The 26,072-nt window shown below is 39.9% G+C and overlaps 2 protein-coding genes across 2 annotated transcripts in view; both read right to left on the bottom strand.

Moving 5' to 3' along the window:
* The window catches only part of LOC127446820 (ephrin-B3-like), a 108,983-nt gene extending 106,780 nt beyond the window's left edge, over positions 1 to 2,203 (bottom strand). Inside the window, exon 1 of the mRNA XM_051708074.1 lies at positions 1,078 to 2,203. Coding sequence (XP_051564034.1) covers positions 1,078 to 1,226 — 149 coding nt within the window. The 5' untranslated portion in view covers positions 1,227 to 2,203. The remainder of the gene's footprint in view (positions 1 to 1,077) is intronic.
* Positions 2,204 to 2,672: 469 nt separating this feature from the next.
* On the bottom strand, positions 2,673 to 18,002 carry si:dkey-111f13.5 (differentially expressed in FDCP 6 homolog). The gene is made up of 6 exons (XM_051708129.1): positions 17,855 to 18,002; positions 14,296 to 14,486; positions 13,399 to 13,644; positions 5,073 to 5,200; positions 4,694 to 4,763; positions 2,673 to 3,235 (listed from the first exon to the last, which is right to left on the bottom strand). Exons 1-6 carry the CDS (start codon positions 17,934 to 17,936, stop codon positions 3,095 to 3,097), a joined length of 858 nt encoding a protein of 285 aa, XP_051564089.1. The 5' UTR covers positions 17,937 to 18,002; the 3' UTR covers positions 2,673 to 3,094.
* Positions 18,003 to 26,072: the final 8,070 nt, after the last annotated feature.

Genomic DNA, 26,072 nt, shown 5'->3' with positions numbered 1-26,072 from the left:
CGTAAATTACGCAGCAGGCCTATTCCTTCTTCTTGATGCAGGGAAAATTGTGTCACCTACATGACTGCAGTAATACATTTTGCAGCATGGCCGAGTCTATTTTTACCTTGTTTTGCTGGTGACCATCTAAAGTTAACACCTGTGTGTCAAACTCTTCCCTGTCAGGATCCGCGCCTTCAAGTGCTTTCCACATTAGTAGGTGGCGACGAAGAGTGAAAGTTTGCACCTAAAGGAGAACAAAATCTTTTGTTTTAACTACTGCCTTGACAGAAGAGGAGTAACTAAAAACGAGCTGTTTTTTGTCTTCCACACTTTCTTAAGACTTCAGCACGCACATTTTTACAATGGGTGCATCAGGGGCGGACTGCCATAGGGAGAAATGGGCTGCTGCCTTGTGCCGAACGGGCCGCAACTGGTTCAAGAGGGTCGTAAAACGGCGCCGAATGGCAATGGCGTAGATTTGGCTTGAATATTGGGGGGGGGTGCAACGTAAAGCATGAACATGTTTCCATTGATCATGTGGGTGGGTGGGTGGGGGGGGGGGGGTTGAACTTGGTTGGTTTTATTATTGTTTTTTTTACACCCCATCCCTCCTGGAATCTACACCCTTGGGGAACTTTTAGGCCGGTTTCTATGTAAAATCCAGGTTGCGATTTCTCTTCCCAGTCCGCCCATGGGTTGCATTGTATGAGGGGCATTTCGAAAGAAAATACTTGGTGTCCAGCAACTAAAATTCATGCAAATCTAAGTGGAGTATATCTGTATGCGGGAGGCAGCATAAATGAACAGCAGTTAATTTAACTGCTGCTGCTGTCGTAAAATTCCTCAAGACACACCGTCAATGAAATGTGACATTTATTAGTCAGGTGACACTGATGCTGGTAACTTCTGTAGACTCGTGATTATCCACTAAGGGGCTTGTCTGCGTAATAGCGCTTAACAGCTTTCTTTCCCCCGCGAGACATGATGCATTTCAAAGACGTCCTTAAACGCTCAGCCTAAAGATTTGCACAAAAAGCGCTTCTTAATTAAACGGGAATAAACGCCATGCCCGATGCCTTTAGTTGCGGCTCTTACCTTTTGTTCAAGGAATTCCAATAGATGGGCTCCATGTTGGTCGCCGTGATCCCCAGTAAATCCACTAAGAACATCAGCAGAATTCCCAATCCATTTTCACAGCGCCGACTCGCCATTTCTGATCCCGAATTCCGTCTATTTACGGCCATCAAAGATCCGTGGGATCTTCTCCCAGAGGTTGGAGCAGCTCTGGACTGTGAACAAAGCGTATGTGCTTCAGCCCACTGGGCTATAGGGAAACCCGTCAAAGTGAGTGGGAACAACGTGTTTAGGGAGCATGCATGGATATTTACGACAACCGCAAGAAACCAGATTGAATACAAATGATGTCTATGTGGACCTAAGGCAGAAAATTCCACAAAACACTTCTTTATGAAGAGTAGCTCAGGTGCGTTTGTTTCTCAGATGGACTCGTGGACGAAACTCAGTTCCAATATCAATTTCCAGAGTTGTTGGTTTTTGTCGAGAGTTTACTTTTCCAATCAATTCGAGATGCTTTCTTCACACTTTTCTCCACCGCTTTTAGGCTTGATTTATTTTCCCCTTTCCCTTTTTACTCCCACTTGTCGTTTTTCCAATTGACGGATTTGGAATTTTTTTTCCAATTGACGGGTTGACTGAAAAGGGAATGTGATAATCACAGCACGGTGGCAGATGGATGATGGTTTGAAATGGGTGAGCAGTTCCTCGCCATCTTCATTAGAACATGTTGATGCTGGAGAGATCTCTCTTCTTTCTTTCCTCCAGTTCTCGTGCTGGATTTTCCTCTGTGCTTCCTAGTAATCCCACATCCACAGTTTGATTTCGATGCAATGAAAGGCTAACACGTGCAACTCACAATCCAGATAGTTAACAAAAATCAAGAGTGAAACGAAACCAATTCGTGCACATTGAAAGCAAGCGTATTAATTCTACACAACTGTGTCAAAACAGACAAAATTATAGCCAGATTAGCCAGGGCTGGAAAAAGAAATAGTGCAATCCTTATTCATGGGTCTCGATTGCAGGGTATTTGAGAATGTGCTCGGATGCAGCAAGTCATTAGATAGTTCATTTCTCGTCTGTCCTGCTTGGATTCTCTCGATGTGCTTCACTCACTGGCAGAAATCCGACTAGTGAGACTTGTTCTTAACGCTGTGCGCACACTGACAGACTGGGTTGTTTGAGAATGAGAGAGCGAGAGAGAGAGAGAGAGAGAGGGGGGGGGGGCTCGGATGGGTGCTCGAATAAGAAAAATCCCATCTTCTGGCTGGATTGCGCACTAGCATTCCATGGTAGAGGTAACGACACTAATAACAGCTGATAAAGAGGATGTTTATTAAATATCTCCGCCGTCCAAGTGGGGGTCATTGAAATATGTTTTTCTTTAAATGCAGAAACATCGTTAATTAATTGTATGTGTATGCATGCCTATTAATTAAACTGAAAACAACAATTAAAAAAGTTTAGCAGGTTCCTGCAGATGGGACCTGATGAGGCCGTAAAAGCTTGCCTACACTGGCATCCAGTGGCGAAGTAATGAAACTACACCCCACCCAATGCTGTACAGACAGAAATCTGCAGGTCAAGATGCTTTTATGGATAGCCACAAAAAAAAAAAAAAAAAAAAAAGAAAAAAAAAGACAATGAACATTTAACACAATGGACCGCAATGTTTGAGTTCTTTTTTTGTAAGTAAGGGAGTCGTCAAAAAAAAAAAAAAAAAAAAAAAGTATGCTATCAACATTGTCAGAAATGTTTTTGAATGAGCTTAACTTGTAATTGAACCTTGAACATTCCTTTAAGTGATTACTACAAAACAATATCTCAAATCTATAGGATATTTTAGCGCTGTCTCATTCCATCAAAAAACACATGCCATATAGAAGGGCTGACTTCTTTTTCAACATCAGCATTTTAGTTAAAGAAAATTATATTTATGTATAAAGTGCTTTATTTCACTGCTGTTAGTTCACTGCTGAAACTGCTCCACACCCAGACACTTTGATGTGAGAACACTGCTATCACAAGGTCACAGTTAAGTGGTGATCTCATCAGTCTGCGTCGCAGTGTCCGTGAGCCCCGGCTCTTTCCCCAGTCTGCGAAGTTTTAAGAGGTAATCAGAGTGCAGGGAGGATTCAGTTAGGTCCACAAACTGTCTGTAGCTGGCCTGCACCTTCTGTAAGAGAGAAAGAGACATGGAAAAGAATGTGTTGATCATGAAAAACTGGTGGATCATAATGATTAAAAAAAAAAAAAAAAAAAAAATGATGGAAATGCTTAAAACTAGGGATGCACCGATGTATTGGCTGCCGAAATGTATTGGCCAATTATTGACCAAATTAAAACTATCGGCATATCGGTTATAAGCATGAAAACAGCAATATAAAAAAAAACAATGGTTTATTTATAACTAATTAGGAACACACTTTGTATAAACTTAATTTAATTTAAATGCACAATCCAGGAATAATAATAATAGCCACAATATGTAGAAAGGGTTGGCACTCCTTAGAACATGTTATTTTAATTTTTATTCTTTCGCATTCTCACGTTAATGTGGATAAAACACCATAAACGGACGTGACAGTTGAAAGCGGCACTTAGCCATAGATTGCATGATGAGGAAATCCATCCAAAATGCTTTGAAACCAGCAGACTTAGGCTTCTAAGGCATCTGTATAAAATCAGTTAATGCTGCATGATCGATTGAAGTAAGATTGAAATCACAATATGGCCTTGCATGATTACTAAACATTAAAAGGCTTTTTAAAATATAGTCTGCATTCAGCGCTTCAGTCAGAGCTGTGTGAGCAAGTAGCGCCCTCTAGTGGTCCGGATAGCATTATCCATTATACCAATATGAAACAGAAATGTATAGGGGGGTTTGTTTCTTTGGTTATATATTTTTTATTTTTCCATGATGTGGTTGACATTTCTATGGAATTGCCCTGCATATGTATGAATTTGTAATGTTCTATCATACACAGTACATATGTGTAAAATATGAGTTCTGTTGTTTTGAACAGCTAAAAAAAGAAGTGTAAAAACGTTTCAGAAGAACAAAATAACCTTTTTTTCCTTATCAATCATCATGTTATCATATTTAATTATTTTTTGTATCTTTTTAAATGTATTTTCTATTTATCTTTTATCATGGATTTCTTTAAAATTGTCACGTGTTCAACAGATCCAGTCCATTTTCAATAGATATTATTTATTGTTAGAATAGTAAAAAATCTTATGTACCGCTTTGTGAATTTTTAAGGCATAATTCCTAAGTAAAACAGTTATCTGATGACAAAATAAGGTATAGTTTTTTTTTGTTAAAATCGGTATCGGGCCAAAATTTTCATATCGGTGCATCCCTATTGGAAACATCCCCATGTGAAAGGTTAAAGGTCAACACTGTTGTCTATTAAACTAGGGAGGATCAGTGATGGAGACAGAGGGCAGAAGGATGAGAGGAAAAATAATTGTTTAATTAGAACCAAACTTAAGAGTATGTGTTGGCTTGTGAAAAGACAAAGTTCTCTTATACTGTCATTTTGTTGCAGGGTGTTACAGATGCTGTTTTGGATCGAGTCCCATTTAGACCTGCTCATTTATTCATGATGACCTCATTATGGGGGCTGACCTTAAACTCTGCTTCATACTGAATGCGCTCCCTGCGGACCTCCTCCAGACTGTCCTGCAGCTGCTGTTGCCTGGAACACACACACACACACACACGCACACACACGCACGCACACACACGCACACACACGCACAGTCACGCACAGTCATGCATGGACCAGCAGAGATCAAAACACTAATGTAACTAAAGTTGGACATGTAGGACATGAGGCAGTGATGGTGATGACAGAAAAATATCTTCCAGAGGTTTTGTGGAAAAAGGGTGAAGACCAAAAGCCACAAGAAACAGAGAAATTGATTAAATGTACAAAAGGTTGGTAAGAAAAAGAGAATAACTGAGAAATACTAAAGCAGGAGACGAGTTTTATGTGTGTTTTTGCCTGTATTGTAGTTCAGATATCTCCTCTTCATGTCTCTCCTGTAGCAGTCTCTTCTCTTTTTCTGCCTTCATCTCACACTCCTCATGCACACGTCTCTCGGCCTCCTGCACATACTTTCTTACACACTCCTAAATGATGGAGAAAGACAAGAATGGAGCCATCACTAATGAGTCTCACTTTGGATACACACAAATGTCATGTGCTATTGACCTGTTTCACACTGTATGACCAGGCCGCCATGTTTGTTACCAAAATTCCATAAACCTTCGAAGTGCTGCACTTTGGGATGCGACAAAAGCTTTCTTCAGGAGTTAAAAGCAGGTCTTACATTCATACAGAGTAGAACAACATATACAGGTGCATCTCAATAAATTAGAATGTCGTGGAAAAGTTCATTTATTTCAGTAATTCAACTCAAATTGTGAAACTCGTGTATTAAATAAATTCAATGCACATAGACTGAAGTAGTTTAAGTCTTTGGTTCTTTTAATTGTGATGATTTTGGCTCACATTTAACAAAAACCCACCAATTCACTATCTCAAAAAATTAGAATACATCATAAGACCAATAAAAAAAAAACATTTTTAGTGAATTGTTGGCCTTCTGGAAAGAATTTTCATTTACTGTATATGTACTCAATACTTGGTAGGGGCTCCTTTTGCTTTAATTACTGCCTCAATTCGGCGTGGCATGGAGGTGATCAGTTTGTGGCACTGCTGAGGTGGTATGGAAGCCCAGGTTTCTTTGACAGTGGCCTTCAGCTCATCTGCATTTTTTGGTCTCTTGTTTCTCATTTTCCTCTTGACAATACCCCATAGATTCTCTATGGGGTTCAGGTCTGGTGAGTTTGCTGGCCAGTCAAGCACACCAACACCATGGTCATTTAACCAACTTTTGGTGCTTTTGGCAGTGTGGGCAGGTGCCAAATCCTGCTGGAAAATGAAATCAGCATCTTTAAAAAGCTGGTCAGCAGAAGGAAGCATGAAGTGCTCCAAAGGTTCTTGGTAAACGGGTGCAGTGACTTTGGTTTTCAAAAAACACAATGAACCAACACCAGCAGATGACATTGCACCCCAAATCATCACAGACTGTGGAAACTTAACACTGGACTTCAAGCAACTTGAGCTATGAGCTTCTCCACCCTTCCTCCAGACTCTAGGACCTTGGTTTCCAAATGAAATACAAAACTTGCTCTCATCTGAAAAGAGGACTTTGGACCACTGGGCAACAGTCCAGTTCTTCTTCTCCTTAGCCCAGGTAAGACGCCTCTGACGTTGTCTGTGGTTCAGGAGTGGCTTAACAAGAGGAATACGACAACTGTAGCCAAATTCCTTGACATGTCTGTGTGTGGTGGCTCTTGATGCCTTGACCCCAGCCTCAGTCCATTCCTTGTGAAGTTCACCCAAATTCTTGAATCGATTTTGCTTGACAATCATAAGGCTGCGGTTCTCTCGGTTGGTTGTGCATCTTTTTCTTCCACACTTTTTCCTTCCACTCAACTTTCTGTTAACATGCTTGGATACAGCACTCTGTGAACAGCCAGCTTCTTTGGCAATGAATGTTTGTGGCTTACCCTCCTTGTGAAGGGTGTCAATGATTGTCTTCTGGACAACTGTCAGATCAGCAGTCTTCCCCATGATGGTGTAGCCTAGTGAACCAAACTGAGAGACCATTTTGAAGGCTCAGGAAACCTTTGCAGGTGTTTTGAGTTGATTAGCTGATTGGCATGTCACCATATTCTAATTTTTTGAGATAATGAATTGGTGGGTTTTTGTTAAATGTGAGCCAAAATCATCACAATTAAAAGAACCAAAGACTTAAACTACTTCAGTCTGTGTGCATTGAATTTATTTAATACACGAGTTTCACAATTTGAGTTGAAGTACTGAAATAAATGAACTTTTCCACGACATTCTAATTTATTGAGATGCACCTGTACATTTTGTAATATTGTGACTAAATCAGACCAGAAATCAACAGAAAAATGTGTAACTCCTGAAAGAAAGATGTTTACAGTGATGTACCGGTGGGCGTGTGTACTCACCGGTCACACATTAGACCTGCTGCCATACGGAGATTAATCGTGGATAAAATGTCTTTAAATGTCCGTGAAAGTTCAATTTGGCAATATTTGTGCTGTCTTCAGAACTGTATGAACTTTTTCTGGGACTTGGAGTGGATTAAAGGCAATTTTTTATGTTTTTCTTGATATCGTTGTTTGGATGTTTTTCCATTCACCGCCATTGTTTCCTCCCGCTGATGGTCACAAATATGGCGGCTGCTGGGAAAAGTGACATCACTGACACTGGTCAATATAATAATGGGTTCCTCCTATTTACATCTATTGCTCTTAAATTAATGCGATTATAACTGATATTTTCTGTAGAAAATGTAAGTGGTGCTTGCCAGTGCAAAACGCTCTGCCATGATGCTAGGTGGTTTCCAACGTGTTGCTATGCAGTTGCTACATGCTAAGGTGTCCTGGGTGGTTTCTAGGGCATCAGTAGGTGGTTGCTTATTGGCCCAAGAGTAAAAAGAGGACCATTTTATTGTCCAAAAAAGTCTGACCGCTTAGAAAAATAATAGCACATATCTCCTCAACAAGCTGGTTTATTTGAGGTATCATTCATGTCTGTATCAAAAATGGTGTGGGACAAGTTATGCACTTAAGTTTAATTCTTAATGTAAGGAGTTTGTTCAAATATGTAACAGTAATCATGTAATGTATTAGTAATGTAAGAGTAATAGTTCCTTAGCAAGCACCTAAAATTAATACATCCTAAATGGCTGTTCACACTGAACACATTTTTGCATCTGTTAAGTGGCACAGCAGTCCAAGATGTCAATCAAATGTAGTGCAGATGGACACAAAACAGGTTCTTAGTAAGATAATTCTGTATTAACATGAGTAAACAATGATTTAAAAATGAATAGCTGATACCAACTTTTACGATGCATTATTGTATGTAATTTCATTACATTCATTCTTAAAAATCAGCTAAAACACAGTAACTATTTTATTTGTAAGTGTTTTTTATTTTTATTTAATTTTTTTATTTTTTTACTTTCTTCATGTGGATTCCTTTTGGGCCTGTTCCTAGCCCTGTGTTTCCAATGTTTTGGGTATTAGCAAATATGCACATTTTGATTGGGGGGGAAAAAAATACATAAAAGCATATTTAGTATTTCTTCTCAATGTATTTATATGTTTTAGTGGACATATATTTAACTATAGTGGTTAAATCCATGTCTTCAGAAGCAATGTGATAGGTGTGGATGATGTGCTTTTTGCAGCTTCAAAGCTTTGGTCACCATTCACTTGCATTGTATGGCCCCACAGAGCTGAGATATTCTTCTAAAAATCTTTACTTGTGTTTCGCAGAAGAAAGAAAGTCATACACATCTGAGATGGCATAAGGGTGAGTAAATGTTGAGAGAAATTTCCTGTTTGGGTGAACTATTCCTTTGACATTGTGTGCCCAAGTTATGTGTCCCCTTATAAATCCCTCTAATTAAAATAATGTACAATTTCATAAATAAAATAAAAAACTGTAATATGACATCATCATCCTCTCAGGATGTGAACTCTGCATGTACAAGCAAGTGTCTCCTCTTTTTCTTTTATTAAGTTATCTTATATTTTGTTAGGTTTGTCAGTAGGGGACGATTTTAAATTGTCTTCCATTTGCTACCACGTTTTTGTATAGAAAACTGTCAGGATCCTGTCACCTTTGTCAGTCTGGTTTATTGTGGTGACAGGATCCTGACATGTATGTTCTATGTCTCTGTGTGAGTGCACAGCTTTGGTTGTTTTTCTGGCTGTGTGCTCTTCTGTCTAGTCCATGTTTCATGTTCAGAGCATGGTGTCTGGATCCTGACTCTTCGGTCTGGTTCGGTCTTGTTTCTGAGTCAGGATCCGGACACTCATGCTGAAGGCTTCATTGCCATGTGCTCTTCCTGTCTGGTCTGTTGTGTTTGGTGTAAGCACATGGCTCTTGTTAAGTTGTTTACCATGTGCTCTCCTGTCTCATTCTGACCCCACCCCCTTGTTACGTCGTTATTAGTTCATTTGCTTCACATGCTTTCCTTATTAACATACTCGTTTTCTTTCCTATTTAACCCAATTTTTTTTGTTTTTTTTTTTTGTCTTGTGCCAGTTCGCTGTGGATGTTTCTCTGTTATAGGTGTTCTGTCTGTCTGTCTGTCTGTCTGTCTGTCTGTGCCACTGGAGATTCCTGTTTTGAGCCTGGACCTCGAGGCTCCCCTTCTCCAGCCCTGCCACCAAGTTCCTGTGTCAGTGGAACATTGTTTTTCTCCTACGGGGTGATTTCTGTTGTGTTTTTGTTTATTTTTCATATTAATAAAGCCCATCTACTCTGCTTTTGAGTCCTCGCCCTCTCTCTCTCCAACCCACCCTTGACAAAAACAACTGATAATTAAAAAGTAAATATCAACATTTAATTATCTTTATAATGAACACTTTGTAGTGTCATGACCTTAAGCTTAAATCTAGTAATGGCTAATTGAACTGTAAAACTGTCAACAGTGTTACTTTTAAAGGCTAGGCTGTCATGATCCTGCAATTTTGGTCTTGTTTTATACTTGTTATGGTGGTATTGTGACAGTTTCCTTCACCCATCTCTCAGGTTCTCCCATGTGCTTGTGTTTTCCTTTCTCCCTCGTGTTTCCCCAGATGCTGCTCAGCAGCGCAATCAGCATTGCTATGGCAGCACTGATTAGTGCTGCTTATGATTATGGGCAGCACCTGTTTTCAATCCTTTCTTTCCCTTTATATTCTCTCCTTTGTCTTTTCTATGCTGTCGGATCATTTTGTTCCTTGTCCAGTCGGTTTGTGGTGTAAGTTCCTTGTATTCCTGTTTGCTCCCAGTCATTTATCATTTGATCTGTTTTTGTCTTGTTATTATTTCTTCTCCCTCAAGGAGTTTTTTTTTTGTTGTTGTTGTTTTTTTTTGTTTGTTTTTTGTATTTTGTCTAGGGGTTTGTTTCTCTGTTTACTTTTGTTTTGTTTAATAAATATTTTTTTAGGGGGGTCTGGGAAGCTCAACGAATATTGAGGCTGAATACCACCCCTGGAGTCGTGAGTTCGAATCCAGGGTGTGATGAGTGACTCCAGCCAGGTCTCCTAAACAAGCAAATTGGCCCGGTTGCTAGGGAGGGTAGCGTTACATGGGGTAACCTCCTCGTAGTCGCGATTAGTGGTTCTCATTCTCAATGGGGCGTGTGGTAAGTTGAGCGTGGATCACAGAGAGTATCATGAGCCTCCACATGCGGAGTCTCTGTGGTGTCATGCACAACGAGTCAAATGATAAGATGCATGGATTGACGGTCTCAGAAGTGGAGGCAACTGAGACTTGTCCTCCGCCACCCAGACTGAGGTGAGTAATCGTGCCACCACAAGGACTTATAAGTAGTGGGAATTGAGCATTCCAAATTGGGAGAAAAAGGGGATAAAAACATTTGGAGGCCATGGGGGCCATTCCCCAGTCTCTGCCAGGGCTCACAGCCACAGAGGCCGTTCCCCAATCTTTGCCAGTGCTCACGGCCGTGGAGGCCATTCCCCAGTCTCTGCCTGTGCTCATGGCCACAGAGATCACTCCTCAGTCTCTTCCAGTGTTCACAGCCACGGAAGCCATTCCTCAGTCTCTGCCAGTGCTCACGGCGATGGAGGCCGTTCCTATCACAGTCTGTGCTCACGGCCACAGAAGCTTTTCCCCTGCCACTGCTTATGACCACGGAGGTCGTTCCCCTGCTGCTACAAGCACCCACAGCCATGGAGGCCATTCCCCAGTCACTGCCAGTGCTCGTGGCCATGGAAGTTATTTCCCTGGTTTATTCTGCTTCCGTCCTGGAGCCGTCCGCCCTCGTTCCTGTCCTGGGGCCGTCTGTCCTCGTTCCAGTCCTGGAACCGTCTGTCCTCGTTCCAGTCCTGGAACCGTCTGTCCTCGTTCCTGTCCTGAAGCCGTCTGTCCTCACTCCCATCCTGGAGCTGCCTGTCCTCCCTCCTATCCTGGAGACACCTGATCCCACTCATTTCTTAAGCTATCTCCTGGAACCTGCTCACCAATTCAAACCATCACACCAAATCAAGCTGCCAGTCAAGTTGCCAAGTCAAGTCAAGCCATTACACCAAGCCAAACCATCACACCTAATCAAGTCACCACACCAAGTCAAACTGCCCTACCAAGTCAAGTCATCTCATCAATTCACACTATTAAGTCAAGTCATGCAGCCCAGTCAAGTCAAGCAGTCACGCCAGTTCTAGCCTACTCACCCAGTCAAGCCTGCTGGCCCAGTCAAGTTAATAAGCCAAGCCTTGTCAAGTCACTTAGTCAAGCCACCAAGCCTAGTCTAGGTGTTCCACCTTGGGCAATCCTGCCAATCCCGTCTTGGACTGTCCCACCAGCCCCACCTTGAGCAGTCATGCAGGCTTTTCCTGGGTCCATCCTGCCGGCGCCACCTTGGTCTGTCCTGCCGGCGTCACCCTGGTCCGTCCTGACGATGCCACCCTGGTCCGTCCTGCCGGTGCCACCTTGGCCCACTCTTCTGATGCCACCCTGGTCCATCCTGCCAGCACCATTCTGGTCCGTCCTGCCGGCATCATCCTGGTCCGTCCTATCGACACCACCCTGGTCCATCCTGCCGGCGCCACCCTGATCCGTCCTGCCGGCATCATCCTGGTCCGTCCTATCGACACCACCCTGGTCCATCCTGCCGGCACCACCCTGATCCGTCCTGCCGGCATCATCCTGGTCCGTCCTGCCGACACCACCCTGGTCCATCCTGCCGGCGCCACCCTGATCCGCCCTGCCGGCACCACCCTGGTCCGTCCCACCAGTGCCACCCTGGTCCGTCTTGCCGGTGCCACCTTGGTCCACTCTTCTGGTGCCACCCCGGTTCGTCCTGCCAGTACCACCCTGGTCCGTCTTGCCGGTGCCACCTTGGTCCACTCTTCTGGTGCCACCCCGGTTCGTCCTGCCAGTACCACCCTGGTCCATCGTGCCGGTGCCACCTTGGTCTGCCCTGCTGTCACCACCCTGGTCCATCTTTCCGGTGCCACCTTGGTCCACTCTTCTGGTGCCACCCTGGTCCGTCCTGCCAACACCACCCCAGTCCACACTGCTGGTGCCATCCTGGTCCGTCGTGCCGGTGCCACCTTGGTCCACCCTGCTGTCGCTACCCTGGTCTGTCCTTCTGGTTCCACACTGTTCTGTCCCACCAGTTCTGCTCTAGACCTCTTCTCCCTCGAGTTTTTGTTTGTATTTTGTCTAGTTTATTTTCTTCCATCATGAGGGTTTTGTTTCTCTGTTTACTTTTGTTTTGTTTAACAAATATTTGAGTTTCTCATTCCTGCATTTGGGTCCTCATTCACATTACAAAACCTTGACATAGGCTATATCCAACATTTATATAAAAAATACATTTAGCTTGAGATGGCACAGAGAAATGTATTAACACTTAACACTTAATTTATTAATAAAGACATTATTTGTCTGTTAGAATGTTTAAGATCTTACAGAAATGTATTTTAAAAATCAACTTTCTGAAATGAAAAAGTCACCAGTTTCATGGAATGACCCAGTAACTGGCACCTTTAAAGGGGTCATGTCATGCCTTTTTATTTTAATATGTTCTTTAAGGTTCACTTGTAATATTAGTAAAGTTAACTGCACAAAAAATATATTATATTTGTAATATACTGTATCATTGATTTGCAAAACATGATCATTTTCCACCCTCTGTCAGAAAGGCTCGGGTTTTAATGCCACTTCTCCTTTAAGACTTGATAGTAAACACCCATTGTTCTGATTGGCTCTCTGCTTTTGACTGATCTTCTTTCTCCTTGCCATCTCACTACTCACCACTACTGGACAGGCTACTGAAATGATAAGGTAAAGGAGGCATTGATGTGTTGTTATGGAGCTGATCAGATGCAAATGTCTACCACAGTGCGACATCACAATGTGGAGGAAGTAGAGAATGAGTCATTTTGGCTGCTTGGTTTCAACAAATGCTCTTTTTGCAGTGAGGAGGAAGTTTTGAGTTCTGAAACATACAGTATGTTTTTATAGTACAATGACCTCTTATACTGTGCGTCAAAAGATCAAGGACAATTTGATTCCTCATGTCATGACCTCTTTAACAGACATATTCAGACACATCTTTGCATGTGAAATAAGACATTGTTTAGTGCTTTTTATGAAGCTGATTTCAAGGCAGGTACCTACATTTTCATTTTTTCTAGTTTTGCTATCATTGTGGGAAAATTTGGTTCCCACAAGGATAGAAAAACAAGACCACACACACCTGCGTTTCTTTTTGTATAGTCTGTATAGTACTCTCTCTGGCCTCCTCTGCCTCTTTCTGCAGCTGTATCTTCAGCTTCCTGCAGGCCTCCTCTACAGCCTGTATCTTCTCCCACTCCATCTGAGCCTGCAGTCCTTCAACATGAGCTCTGAACTGGGCCTGCAGTTCTACCTGGAGCTCTCCTCTCCCTTCAGCCTCTAGCCTATCCCTCGCTCGAAGCGCCTCTTGAAACTGGGCCCGCAGACTCTGGGGAAGAGGTAAAGGAGAGGAAACAGAGGAAGATAAAAAGAAAGGGGAGGACAGAGGATGAAACGAATGAGAGAGATGGAAGAAGGGAAAGAACAATGGATGATGAAGATGTTGGGTTGAAACCGGAAAGTAAGAGATGGAGTGTTAGAGAGCACACAAGGAGACAGCGGGCATGAGGGAGGGAGAGAAAGAAAAGGATGGATGATCAGTGTTGGCAGGGCAACTGTACTGGGCTTTTGAAGAGGAGAGCCATCTCTGGGTTTGGCTGCTGCTTACTTTCCCTGGAGAGCAATTACACAAGCAATTACACCCTATTACAAAAGCTCTTCTCATTTCTCTGACACAATGGCAAAGCTCTGACTGCTACTGGCGTTGGAGAAGCAACCAGATCATTCATTAAATCTACCACTCGGATGCAGCAAGGAGAGAATTTGAGGATTATGTAGCCTGGAGAGGAAAGAAGTTGAATTAGAAACAGTTTGACTCTTTATCAGAAAGTTTTAATCACATTCTTTTACAAATCTCTCCAGACTGCTTCCATGGAGATTGAAGTATGGCTTTATAAATTCCAGGAGACAGTGTTACAGTCTAACATGTCTGTATTAATTACTTTTTGACATGGTTCACTTGAGGATTACAAATATTCACCTCCTCTTGGAGTCTAAGGGCAGTATGTTTCGCCTCCTCTGCCAACAGTTTGAATTCCTCCATGGTGGGGGCGTCAGGCTGTTTTCCTCCAACCAAAGGCTGCCGGGAATGGACCGAGTTTGGAGGAGTTTTCAGGTACTCATCCGTTTTAGCATTCAGAGATGACCACGGACACAACTGTTCTCCTAGTTCTGGAAAGATGAAGTGATTTTACCATAAGAGCCAGTGGAGTAAAGCAACAGGTCATAAGAATAATAGTTACAATAGACAGTTTTTAACAAACTGTTCCATTAAATACTTAAATTCGGGAGTGTTGCTTAATGGCAGCACTTTTGTTGTGAATGTTTGTGTGCTGTGAACCAAGTAAACATGAAACTAGTGGTCGACGATGGATTTTGTTTTTTACTGATCAGTTAATGGCGAGAATCAATGCTGATAGTTCCTGATAGTTTTTTATTTTTTACTAATTCCTTTGTTTCCAGCACTGGAGGGTTCTACCGTTAGAACTCCTTGGTTCTACATGCCAGACATTTTAAAATAAGTGTCCCTGGTATATTACAGGCTTGTTCATAGTTAAAAGTCCCATGATATACACTTCTTATTTTTTTTCTGGTAATTATTGGGATTTTGGTTGCACAATAAACTGCATCAGGGATTTTATTCATTTTGGTCTTCTGTTATCTATTTTAAAAACTAACAGCCGATTAATCGATTATCTGCCTTTTTCACCAGCTTAGTTATAGGTACCTGCAAATTCCACTATCGGTCAACCTCTACATGAAAACAAATGTCATTTTAAAAGAAAAATCTTGTTGATGTGTCTCAAATCCCCATATTAAAGAAAACTCACAAATCAGGGCTCAACAATCAGGTGAGAGTTTCAGGCCAGTTGTGCTGCATTATCACTGCATACAGTATTACAATCAATGTCCATATAGTTTATGCTTTGTAAACATAAATATTTGGTTTTCTGTGATGCATTTAAAATTGATGCTGCAAATTCTGCTGATTTAAACTCAACACCAAGGTTATCTAACTGGCTAACAAAGATGTTTTTTGTTGAAATGGCATGATATATATATACAGTATATACAGTACTGTGTATACAGTGTGTGTGTGTGTGTGTGTGTGTGTGTGTGTGTATGTATATATATATATATATATATATATATATATATATATATATATATATATATATATATATACACACACACACACACACACACACACAGGCAGCCAAAAGTTTGGAATAATGTACAGATTTTGCTCTTATGGAAAGAAATTGGTACTTTTATTCACTAAAGTGGCATTCAACTGATCACAATGTATAGTCAGGACATTAATAATGTGAAAAATGACTATTACAATTTGAAACTTCTTAAACTACTTCAAAGAGTTCTCATCAAAAAAATTCTCCTCGTGCAGCAATGACAGCTTTGCAGATCCTTGGCATTCTAGCTGTCAGTTTGTCCAGATACTCAAGTGACATTTCACCCCACACTTCCTGTAGCACTTGCCATAGATGTGGCTGTCTTGTCGGGCACTTCTCATGCACCTTACAGTCTAGCTGATCCCACAAAAGCTCAATGGGGTTAAGATCATAACACTCTTTTCCAATTATCTGTTGTCCAATGTCTGTGTTTCTTTGCCCACTCTAACCTTTCCTTTTTGATTTTCTGTTTCAAAAGTGGCTTTTTCTTTGCAATTCTTCCCATAAGGCCTGCACCCCTGAGTCTTCTCTTTACTGTTGTACATGAAACTGGTGTTGAGCGGGTAGAATTCAATGAAGCTGTCAGCTGAGGACATGTGAGGCATCTATTTCTCAAACTACCCTATGGACTTTTTTTTTTTCTTTAAGTTTCCTTTCATGATTGGTTTCCCCTGGTTTGTTTACCCTGTGTCTTGTTTCCTTTTTATTCTGAGTTACCTTCTTTTGTTTCATTAAAAGATGTGTTTAGATCCTCACTCCTCGTTAGCCTACAATTTAAAGTAACACCACAGACAACTTCCGTTACGCCCATGTCTCTGTCTGTATATTGCCTGTGGAGTACCAATAGATTCTGTGGTGTTACCATACAAAACAGTAACACCACAGACAAATTTTGACTTTTCTCAAATGGAGGCTGCCATTATGATAGTTTCAAGGTCAGGGGATATTTTGGAAATGTTAATAAGATTATATAAATCAAAATTTAGATTATAATGGGTCAAATCAGCAAGTTATGATCGTAACACCACAGACTCTAAAGTGCGACATGAAATTTAGTAAAATATATTAAATTTAATAAGAATAAACTCAACCTGCACTCCTCAGATCAACCATCACCTACAATGATGTTTGCACACAGGAAGTAGTCCAAATAGAATTCCAACTTCTCTTAAAGGGCAGATTTCCAATGTTGTAACATTAAAGTTGAGGGACACAACTTTTTCTTAAAATATATATTTTAACAATATAATTAATATACACGTTATATTCAGTCTATTTTCGTAATATAACCACTTTGTGTTAAAAATGTATTGTTGCAATTACATCCCAGGATATCTCTTTGAGGTATGAGGGGGACATGCTGATTTTGCTACACACCATCTCTCTCTAACTCAAATATGTATTTTAAGACAAATGTAACTTTTAACAATGCACAAATTGCTTTCACCATACAGACTACAAATGTGCAAACATTTGACGATTTATTCATATTTAAAGTTGATTTCTATTGTTGCAACTTAGAACATCCTTTGCCACCGCACTTGAAGAATGACCCAACTACTAGCCGGACTTGGCCTAAAAAAAGGAATTGTTGTGCGCTGCAAATCAGATCTCTTTAAAATATCAGTTCTCTCTCTTTGACCAACGAGAGCATAATAGAAACAAATGGAGACTTTGCTGATCTCATATTTCTTCTGTGGAAAAAGACCACAACAATCTGACGTGTCTCCTCTAGAGTATCAGAAGAAATCTCAACAATGTCTTAAAGTCTGCAATCAAGTGAGAGATTTCAATATGAACAATATAAACATTTCTCATCAAATTCCTCCAAGACCAGATTATCTGAACTATGCTATCCATATAAATTTTATACCTCTATAGACTCTTACAGATTGTCAACAATTCTCATTCTTGTCTATTTTTCTATATTTTTTTATGTATTTTTTTATAAGGAGAAACACCCAAGACAAAGAAGATTCTGAAAGTCGATATAATGAGCAATACAGTTTTCCTATGAGTGAGTATATAATTTTGTTTCACTCATACACATATTATCTCTTAGGTGCATGAACTTTTGTATATTTTCTGACTCTTCTGTCTATATTTCTGCATTTGTTGGACAACAGGCCAGAAGCAAACACTTCTGTTGTAAATGCCAAAGTCATTAGTGAGGATATAAGCAGGTAGACGGCACTGCTTGTGGTTGTCTGAGGCAGAGAGTGTTCTGTGCTGCCCTTCGGCAATCATTCAGATTACAACACTGGAGGTGAAGCTAAAGATGTGATCAGGTGCTAATGAAGGAGTGAAGAGAGTATGTGTGTGTTTGTGTGTTATTAGACTTACACTCACCCAGAATGTGTTGGTGGAGCACTCTCTGTGTGCTCAGAGTTGTCCTGTTTACCATCTTCTCGAGAGACCTCATGTCCCACATTTCTCCTCAACACGGCACTGTCTGTGGTCCACAGAAGCACCAGAGATTGGCTCTTAAAAAAGCTAAATTTCCTCCCCTACACCACGTCTCGTTCTCCTTTGGGATTTGTCTTTTCTCTCAGCCTTTGACTTGCTGATGGTCGCTTAGCAACATGGACAACAAAACAACAGACTGTGCTGCTTAGCATTCAAGAATGATTTGATCCAAGAGATTTGAGACAAGATGCCTGCCAGCGTGTGTGTGTGTGTGCGTGTGTGTGTTTGATTGTGTGGAAGTGTTTTATGAGCAGCCTCCCACAGTGCTAGTCATTTGAGATGTTTTGCTTTAGGGTTCATGCTCATTTGTGGGTCATATTTTGTGCAAAATATAGAGCCCAAAATGGAAATGAAACAGATATTTTGAAGCCCAAAAATGTTAGAACAGTGTAACTGAAATATTGTGAAATATAATAAATAAATAAATAAAAACTAAACCAGAATTATCAGTGCAATAAAAAAAGAAAAAGGGTTTATACATTTTCTGAAGAAAATGTGATTGTTGCCAGTTTGTACAAAATTCATCCCCATGATGCTAGGGTGTTGCAAAGGTGTTGTGGGTGGTTTTTGCATGCTGCTATGTGGTTGCTATGGTGTTTTGGCTGGTAGCTTACCACCACAATTCAAAAGAGCCCATCCCCTAGTCTTCACGATATTCTGGTCCCTAGATATAGCTTGGTTCCTCCTTTAATATAAGTCTATTGGATATTGTGTTTCTTCAACTTCAGACATTTTTATGGCCCAAGGGTTGATTTTTATTAACACAGATTTCACCTTTTGTTTTTCAACTTTTTTACCAAGGCAAGTACTAAAAAAAAAAAAAAAAAAAAGCTTTCACAATTGTCAGTTTTACTGAATCCTCCCTTGTTCATATTACTCAAACAATTAATGTAACCAAGTAAACTTAAATTAACTGAGATGTATAAATGCTTTCAAGCTTTACTTAATCTATTTCTGTTGGGATAACATGAATGGTTTTTGTTTGGTTAATTAGAACTGGGAAGGGGATTTCTAGCATGCTTTGCATGGCACTCAATATTGAGAGAAAATGTTAAAATTAAGCATTATATAGTGTGTTTTGTGCAAGATGAATGTAAAGGGGTAGATTTGTAGTATTTAATGATTTATTGTATTGAGATTTAGAAGAGTTTTTGGTATATTGGAGTTTTGGGGGCTGCCATCATGGTTAAAAATAGAGCTTGAACTTGATTGAGGACAGGTGCATGTTAAGAATGGTCTATTGCTTTATCATAGCATAGTGGTTCCCATTTGCATGCATTTAGCATGCTAGCAGAAATCCCTACACTAGCTGGTTAATCACAAAAAGAGATTTATGTCAAATTTAGTTGGGTTTACTTAATTCAATAAGGTTCCCTTTACTTGAAGCATTTAAGTTGAAATTACATGGTAGTTTTAATTTAAGAAAACTCATTTTATACACGTGGAACCATGGTCCATGATTGAATCATGTACAGCCAAAGAGTTATTTTTTTTTTAGTGCAGTTGCAAGAATCCCCAAATGCAAAAAAACATAAAACATTTCAAATAAATAAATAACTTTAGTTATAATTGTAAGCGAATTAAAGGATTTTCTTAAGGGGTTTGATGCAACCAGCAGCAGGCCTTCATTTATTTATTTACTTTCAAATGCCTGTTTATACTCCCAAAAAGTGAAATAAATTATTTCGATATGTATTGTGTGAAAATGATAGCTAACCATATCACGACTATTCCACAGTTGTGTCCTTTCCACCACACCTAACAATTTTGCCCCTAGTCATATCCCCCCCCTCCACCAAAAAAAGCTGGCGTACATCTTAACCAAGTCAATAAATGTGTCAATGAGGAGCATACTTGTGATAAATAAGAGACAAGTAATGTTTGAAGAAAACTGATGGTAAATATTATTTGGAAGCAAAATATTTTATTGGGTGATATAATTTCCAATCAAGCTGTAATTTTGCCAAATTTCAAAAAAGGGTGGAAATATTTAACTGTGTTAATTTAGGATGCATAAAATGATAGATATGGAAAAAAATAAAATAAACGTCCTTTGATGCATCTGCATACATTGTTGGACATTGTCAGTACACCATAAAAATATAAAAATTGGTGAGAGGGTCAAAAATGTTGAAACCAGACTTTGCATTCTAAAATCCACAGTGCTAAAAGTCCCCCAAGTTCAAGGAACACGGTGTGACGTGTAACGTGCCAAAGTTTAATAATAAAGGTAAGTGGTTTGTTCAAATCTCTATCCCAAAGTATAAGCATTAGCAATACTGATACTTGCTTCAGCAAGCCCCACTAACACTTACAGAAATTACAGTAACAGTAAAAAAAAAAAAAAAAACATTATAGCGATATTAATGTAAACAGATGTTTATTAAGCTTTTCAGCTAGTTGAGTTACCTGTTGCACACAGTTCTTCTTATCAGAAAGAACCAGAAACTGTAAGCAGAACTGAATTGGGTGGCTTACAATCCAAACAAACTGTACAAAAAAAAAAAGCTTGCGTCATTCCCTTATATAATAACCGAAACTTTCAGCAGTCTATCTAGTGAGATATTAACATTCAGCACACTGACCCCTATCTTCATGTATGTTTGGTAAGACTGAAACATTCAAACCCACAGCTGTAAAGGGTATAGTGAGGCACACTTTCAAAGGTAATGCTGTAAAAAGTATACATTTGTAAACACCACTGTGAAGATACCAGCTAACACAAGAAGATACAAATTCACTCTCTCTCACAGAAAAACATAAAACACAGGTTATAACAAAAGGGAATGTCGAGCCTCAGCTTAAGCAATGAGGCCCATTTAGAGGCAGGAAACCAACCACACTCACTCACAATAAAGCAGATTACAGGCTTACAAAAATATATTCACAGCTGCTCACTGTAGCTCTATGGCACATTTAACTAAGATGAACATCGGTTTCAATGTGTCACACATCTATTGCCTTCACATAGTCTCTAACAGGGATTTAACTTGACACAAAAAAAAACGATCAACTGTTCACAGTGGTTTTATGCCAAAAGACAAGACAAGGCTCGACATGTGTGATGAAAACTGGCTTTGCATGTAGAAAGGAAAAGAAATACAGATTATACATCAGAGAAGTTGTGCTGCTACACTGAAACCTGACAGCAGAGACATTAGGGCAGTGCAAGCAGACATTGTAAACTGAATTTAGGAACAGTTTAAGTTAAATAAAATCAATGTACGAATTATCAGATATATTTCTAAAGATTGTAATTCACTTTCAGAACTGGTTTCAATTCAGTGGATTTTGGAGGATTTCTGTCTTAGCTTTAAACAAACACTTGACCCAAAAATGAAAATTCTCTCATCATTTACTCACCTTCATGCCTTCCCAGATGTGTATATGTGACTTTTTCTCTTCTGCTGAACACAAATAAATATTTTAAGAAGAATATCTTCTTTTCTTTTTAGCGATTCGCAGTCTTCGTGCATATTGTCACCTTGTGGGCAGGGAGAAGAATTTATGGTACGGATGATTTAAATATTGATCTGTTTCTCACCCACACTTGTCATATCGCTTCTAAAGACATTGATTAAACCACTGGAGTCATATGGATTACTTTAATGCTTCCTTTATGTGCTTTGTTATCTAGCTTCAAAGTTTTGGACCCTGTGACTTGCATTGAGAACCTACAGAGATGAAATATTCTTCTAAAAATCTTCTTTTGTGTTCAGTAAAAGAAAAAAAAATGTCATATACTTCTGGGATGACATGAGGACAAGTAAATGATTAGAAATTTTTCATTTTTGGGTGAACTATTCTTTTAAGACATTCACTGATTAAGGTTAACAAACCCAGCAACACCGCAAAAGACAGCAAAACGTCCCCTGTATACAAGCCATTTAAACAAAATTCACTAAAGATCCCTGTTTTTATTCCAATGACTTTAAATATAAAGAATTCTAAAAATGTTAAAATAGATGCAGAACTACAATCTTGCAACTCTTGGCCTAAATAATCAGTATATTAGGCTTCCTTTTTCAGGACACTGTATTTTAAAGATAATTTAAAAAAAAAGTACAAATAACTTTACAGATCTTTATTGTAAAGGGTTTAAACAATGTTTACAATTAATGAACATGCACCTGTGGAAAGGTCGTTAAGACACTAACAGCTAACAGACGGTAGACAATTAAGGTCACAGGTCACTAAAGAGACCTTTCTCCTGACTCTGAAAAACACCAAAAGATAGATGCCTAGGGTCCCTGCTCATCTGCGTGAACGTGCCATAGGCATGCTGCATGGAGGCATGAGGACTGCAGATGTGGCCAGGGCAATAAATTGCAATGTCTGTACTGTGAGACACCTAAGACGGTGCTACAGGGTGACAGGAAGGACAGCTGATCATCCTCGTAGTGGCAGACCACGTGTAACAACACCTGCACAGGATCAGTACATCCAAATATCACACCTGTGGGACAGGTACAGGATGGCAACAACAACTGCCCGAGTTACACCAGGAACACACAATCCCTCCATCAGTGCTCAGACTGTTTGCAATAGGTTGAGAGAGGTTGGACTGAGGGCATGTAGGCCTGTTGTAAGGCAGGTCCTTACCAGACATCACCAGCAACAACGTCGCCTATGGGCACAAACCCACCTTCGCTGGACCAGACAGGACTGGCAAAAAGTGCTCTTCGCTGACGAGTCGCAGTTTTGTCTCACCAGGGGTGATGGTCGGACTCACATTTATCGTCGAAGGAATGAGTGTTACACCAAGGCCTGTACTACGGAGCGGGATCGATTTGGAGGCGGAGGGTCCATCATGGTCTGGGGCGGTGTGTCACAGCATCATCAGACTGAGCTTGTTGTCATTGCAGGTAATCTCAATGCTGTGCATTACAAGGAAGACATCCTCCTCCCTCATGTGATACCCTTCATGCAGGCTCATCCTGACATGACCCTTCAGCATGATAATGCCACCAGCCATACTGCTCATTCTGTGCATGATTTCCTGCAAGACAGGAATGTCAGTGTTCTGCCATGGCCAGCGAAGCCCGGATCTCAATCCCATTGAGCACGTCTGGGACCTGTTGGATCGGAGAGTGAGGGCTAGGGCCATTCCCCCCAGGGAACTTGCAAGTGCCTTGGTGGAAGAGTGGGGTAACATCTCACAGCAAGAACTGGCAAATCTGGTGCACTCCATGAAGAGGAGATGCACTCCAGTACTTAATGCAGCTGGTGGCCACTCCAGATACTGACTGTTACTTTTGATTTTGACCCCCCCTTTGTTCAGGAACACATTATTCCTTTTCTGTTAGTCACATGTCTGTGAAACTTGTTCAGTTTATGTCTTAATAATATTTGTATGAACATAATCTTTTTATGTTCATACAAATATTTACACATGTTAAGTTTGCTGAAAGTAAAAGCAGTTGGAAGTGAGAGGATGTTTCTTTTTTGCTGATATCTATCTATCTATCTATATATATATATATTCACACAACAGTTAGTTCCGGTCCTCGAATCTGATTGAACCAGAGACGTTCCATGAGTACTGATGTTCTCACACCATTAGCACACGGACGCTTCACTGTTTGTATCACTCCGCTTGTGTTCGTGTCGTCCTAAACTAAAGTGTAAGAGCAGTGAAGATGTGTTAAGAGCCATCTGTCTCTTTATATTTAATTTTGTGACATTACATATTTTAGCCAGCAGGTGGAGGCAAAAGACCATTTTTGTGTGTAATATGAGCCAGTTGTGATGTGAGTCAGCATCACTCAGTGTTTATATTCAACAGCGCTCCGTGACCGCTTGTATTACTACTACAATACTAAAGCTAGGAAATGGCTTTAAACGAACAACTTTAGCATTAAGGCTTATCACAGCTGAGAGACACAACAGACTTAATTAATTACACAAACTCAAGGCGCTTACCTCTTAATGGATTTTCCACTTTGGAGAGGACAAAATGGCGGAGGAGACTGCAGTTTCTATAGTGAAAGACTCTTGAGCACAAGCTACCACAAAATAGGGAGGAATACCCCCAATTGAACGGCTATTTTTCCACTGAGAAAATAGGATGAATTTCACCAGAATGACATTATCTTCAGAAAGCTGACTAACAGACTACAGCATCATCAACAGGTGATCACACACGCTTCATCTCTCTCTCTCTCTCTCTCTCTCTCTCTCTCTCTCTCACACACACACACACACACACACACACACACACACACACACACACACACACACACACATCCTTGTTTCTCCATAACATGTTAGAAACAGCCCAAGCTGTGATACTAGTAGTTCTGAAATTATGTTTTTGAGAGCCTTGGACGCATCATTTGGTTTGAACTAGCAACAGCAGATTCTGATCCGTCGCGTAAGAAAGTAGTCCCATGCACAAATGCGTTTTTTATGACCGTACTCAGTTTTTCTTAATTTTTTTTAATTTACTTGTTCATTGAACTGTTGTATATAAGCAATATCACACTCGCAATCATGCTATATGGCCCTATATCAGCACTGCTGTGATTACCTGTAGCCGAATCACAGCAGTGCTGATATAGGGCCATTTAGCACGATTGCGAGTGTGATATTGCTTAAATACACATTATATATATATATATATATATATATATATATATATATATATATATATATATATATATATATATATATATATAGAAATCTATTGCAAACTTTTGGCCACCAGTGTGTGTGTATATTTTATATATATATATATATATATATATATATATATATATATATATATATATAATATACACACACACTGGCAGCCAAATGTTTGCAAAAGATTTCGCTGTTTCGGAAGGAAATTGGTACTTTAATTCACCAAAGTGGCATTCAGCTGATCACAAAGTATAGTCAGGACATTACTGATGTAAAAAACAGCACCATCACTATTTGAAAAAAGTCATTTTTGATCAAATCTAGACAGGCCCCATTTCCAGCAGCCATCACTCCAACACCTTATCCTTGAGTAATCATGCTAAATTGATAATTTGGTACTAGAAAATCACTTGCCATAATATCAAACATAGTTGAAAGATATTTGGTTCGTTAAATGAAATTTAACATTGTCTTAGTGTTTGTTTTTGAGTTGCCACAGTATGCAATAGACTGGCATGTCTTAAGGTCAATATTAGGTCAAAAATGGCAAAAAAAAAAAAAAAAGAAACAGCTTTCTCTAGAAACTCATCATTCAATCATTGTTTTGAGGAATGAAGGCTATACAATGCTTGAAATTGCCAAAAAAAAAACTGATGATTTCATACAAAGGTGTACAATACAGTCTTCAAAGACAAAGGACAACTGGCTCTAACAAGGACAGAAAGAGATGTGGAAGGCCTGATGTACAACTAAACGAGGATATGTACATCAGAGTCTCTAGTTTGAGAAATAGATGCCTCACATGTCCTCAGCTGACAGCTTCATTGAATTCTACCCGCTCAACACCAGTTTCATGTACAGCAGTAAAGAGAAGACTCAGGGGTGCAGACCTTATGGGAAGAATTGCAAAGAAACAGAAACAGAAAAACAAAAAGAAAAGGTTAGAGTGGGCAAAGAAACACAGACATTGGACAACAGAGAATTGGAAAAGAGTGTTATGGATCTTAACCCCATTGAGCTTTTGTGGGATCAGCTAGACTGTAAGGTGTGTGAGAAGTGCCCGACAAGACAGCCACATCTATGGCAAGTGCTACAGGAAGTGTGGGGTGAAATGTCACCTGAGTATCTGGACAAACTGACAGCTAGAATGTCAAGGATCTGCAAAGCTGTCATTGCTGCACATGGAGGATTTTTTGATGAGAACTCTTTGAAGTAGTTTAAGAAGTTCTGAATATTTTTTTTCAAATTGTAATAGTAATTTTTCACATTATTAATGTCCTGACTATACAATGTGATCAGTTGAATGCCACTTTGGTGAATAAAAGTACAAATTTATTTTCATAAGAGCAACGTCTGTCCATTATTCCAAACGTTTGACCGCCAGTGTATATATATATATATATATATATATATATATATATATATATATATATATATATATATATATACAAAACCCTTCATCTGGAATATATATAGG

Source organism: Myxocyprinus asiaticus, chromosome 1 (genome assembly GCF_019703515.2).
Source record: "Myxocyprinus asiaticus isolate MX2 ecotype Aquarium Trade chromosome 1, UBuf_Myxa_2, whole genome shotgun sequence".
NCBI classification, from domain to species: domain Eukaryota; kingdom Metazoa; phylum Chordata; class Actinopteri; order Cypriniformes; family Catostomidae; genus Myxocyprinus; species Myxocyprinus asiaticus.
The sequence above is the reverse complement of the archived record's forward strand: the minus strand, read 5'-3'. Positions and strand labels throughout refer to the sequence as shown.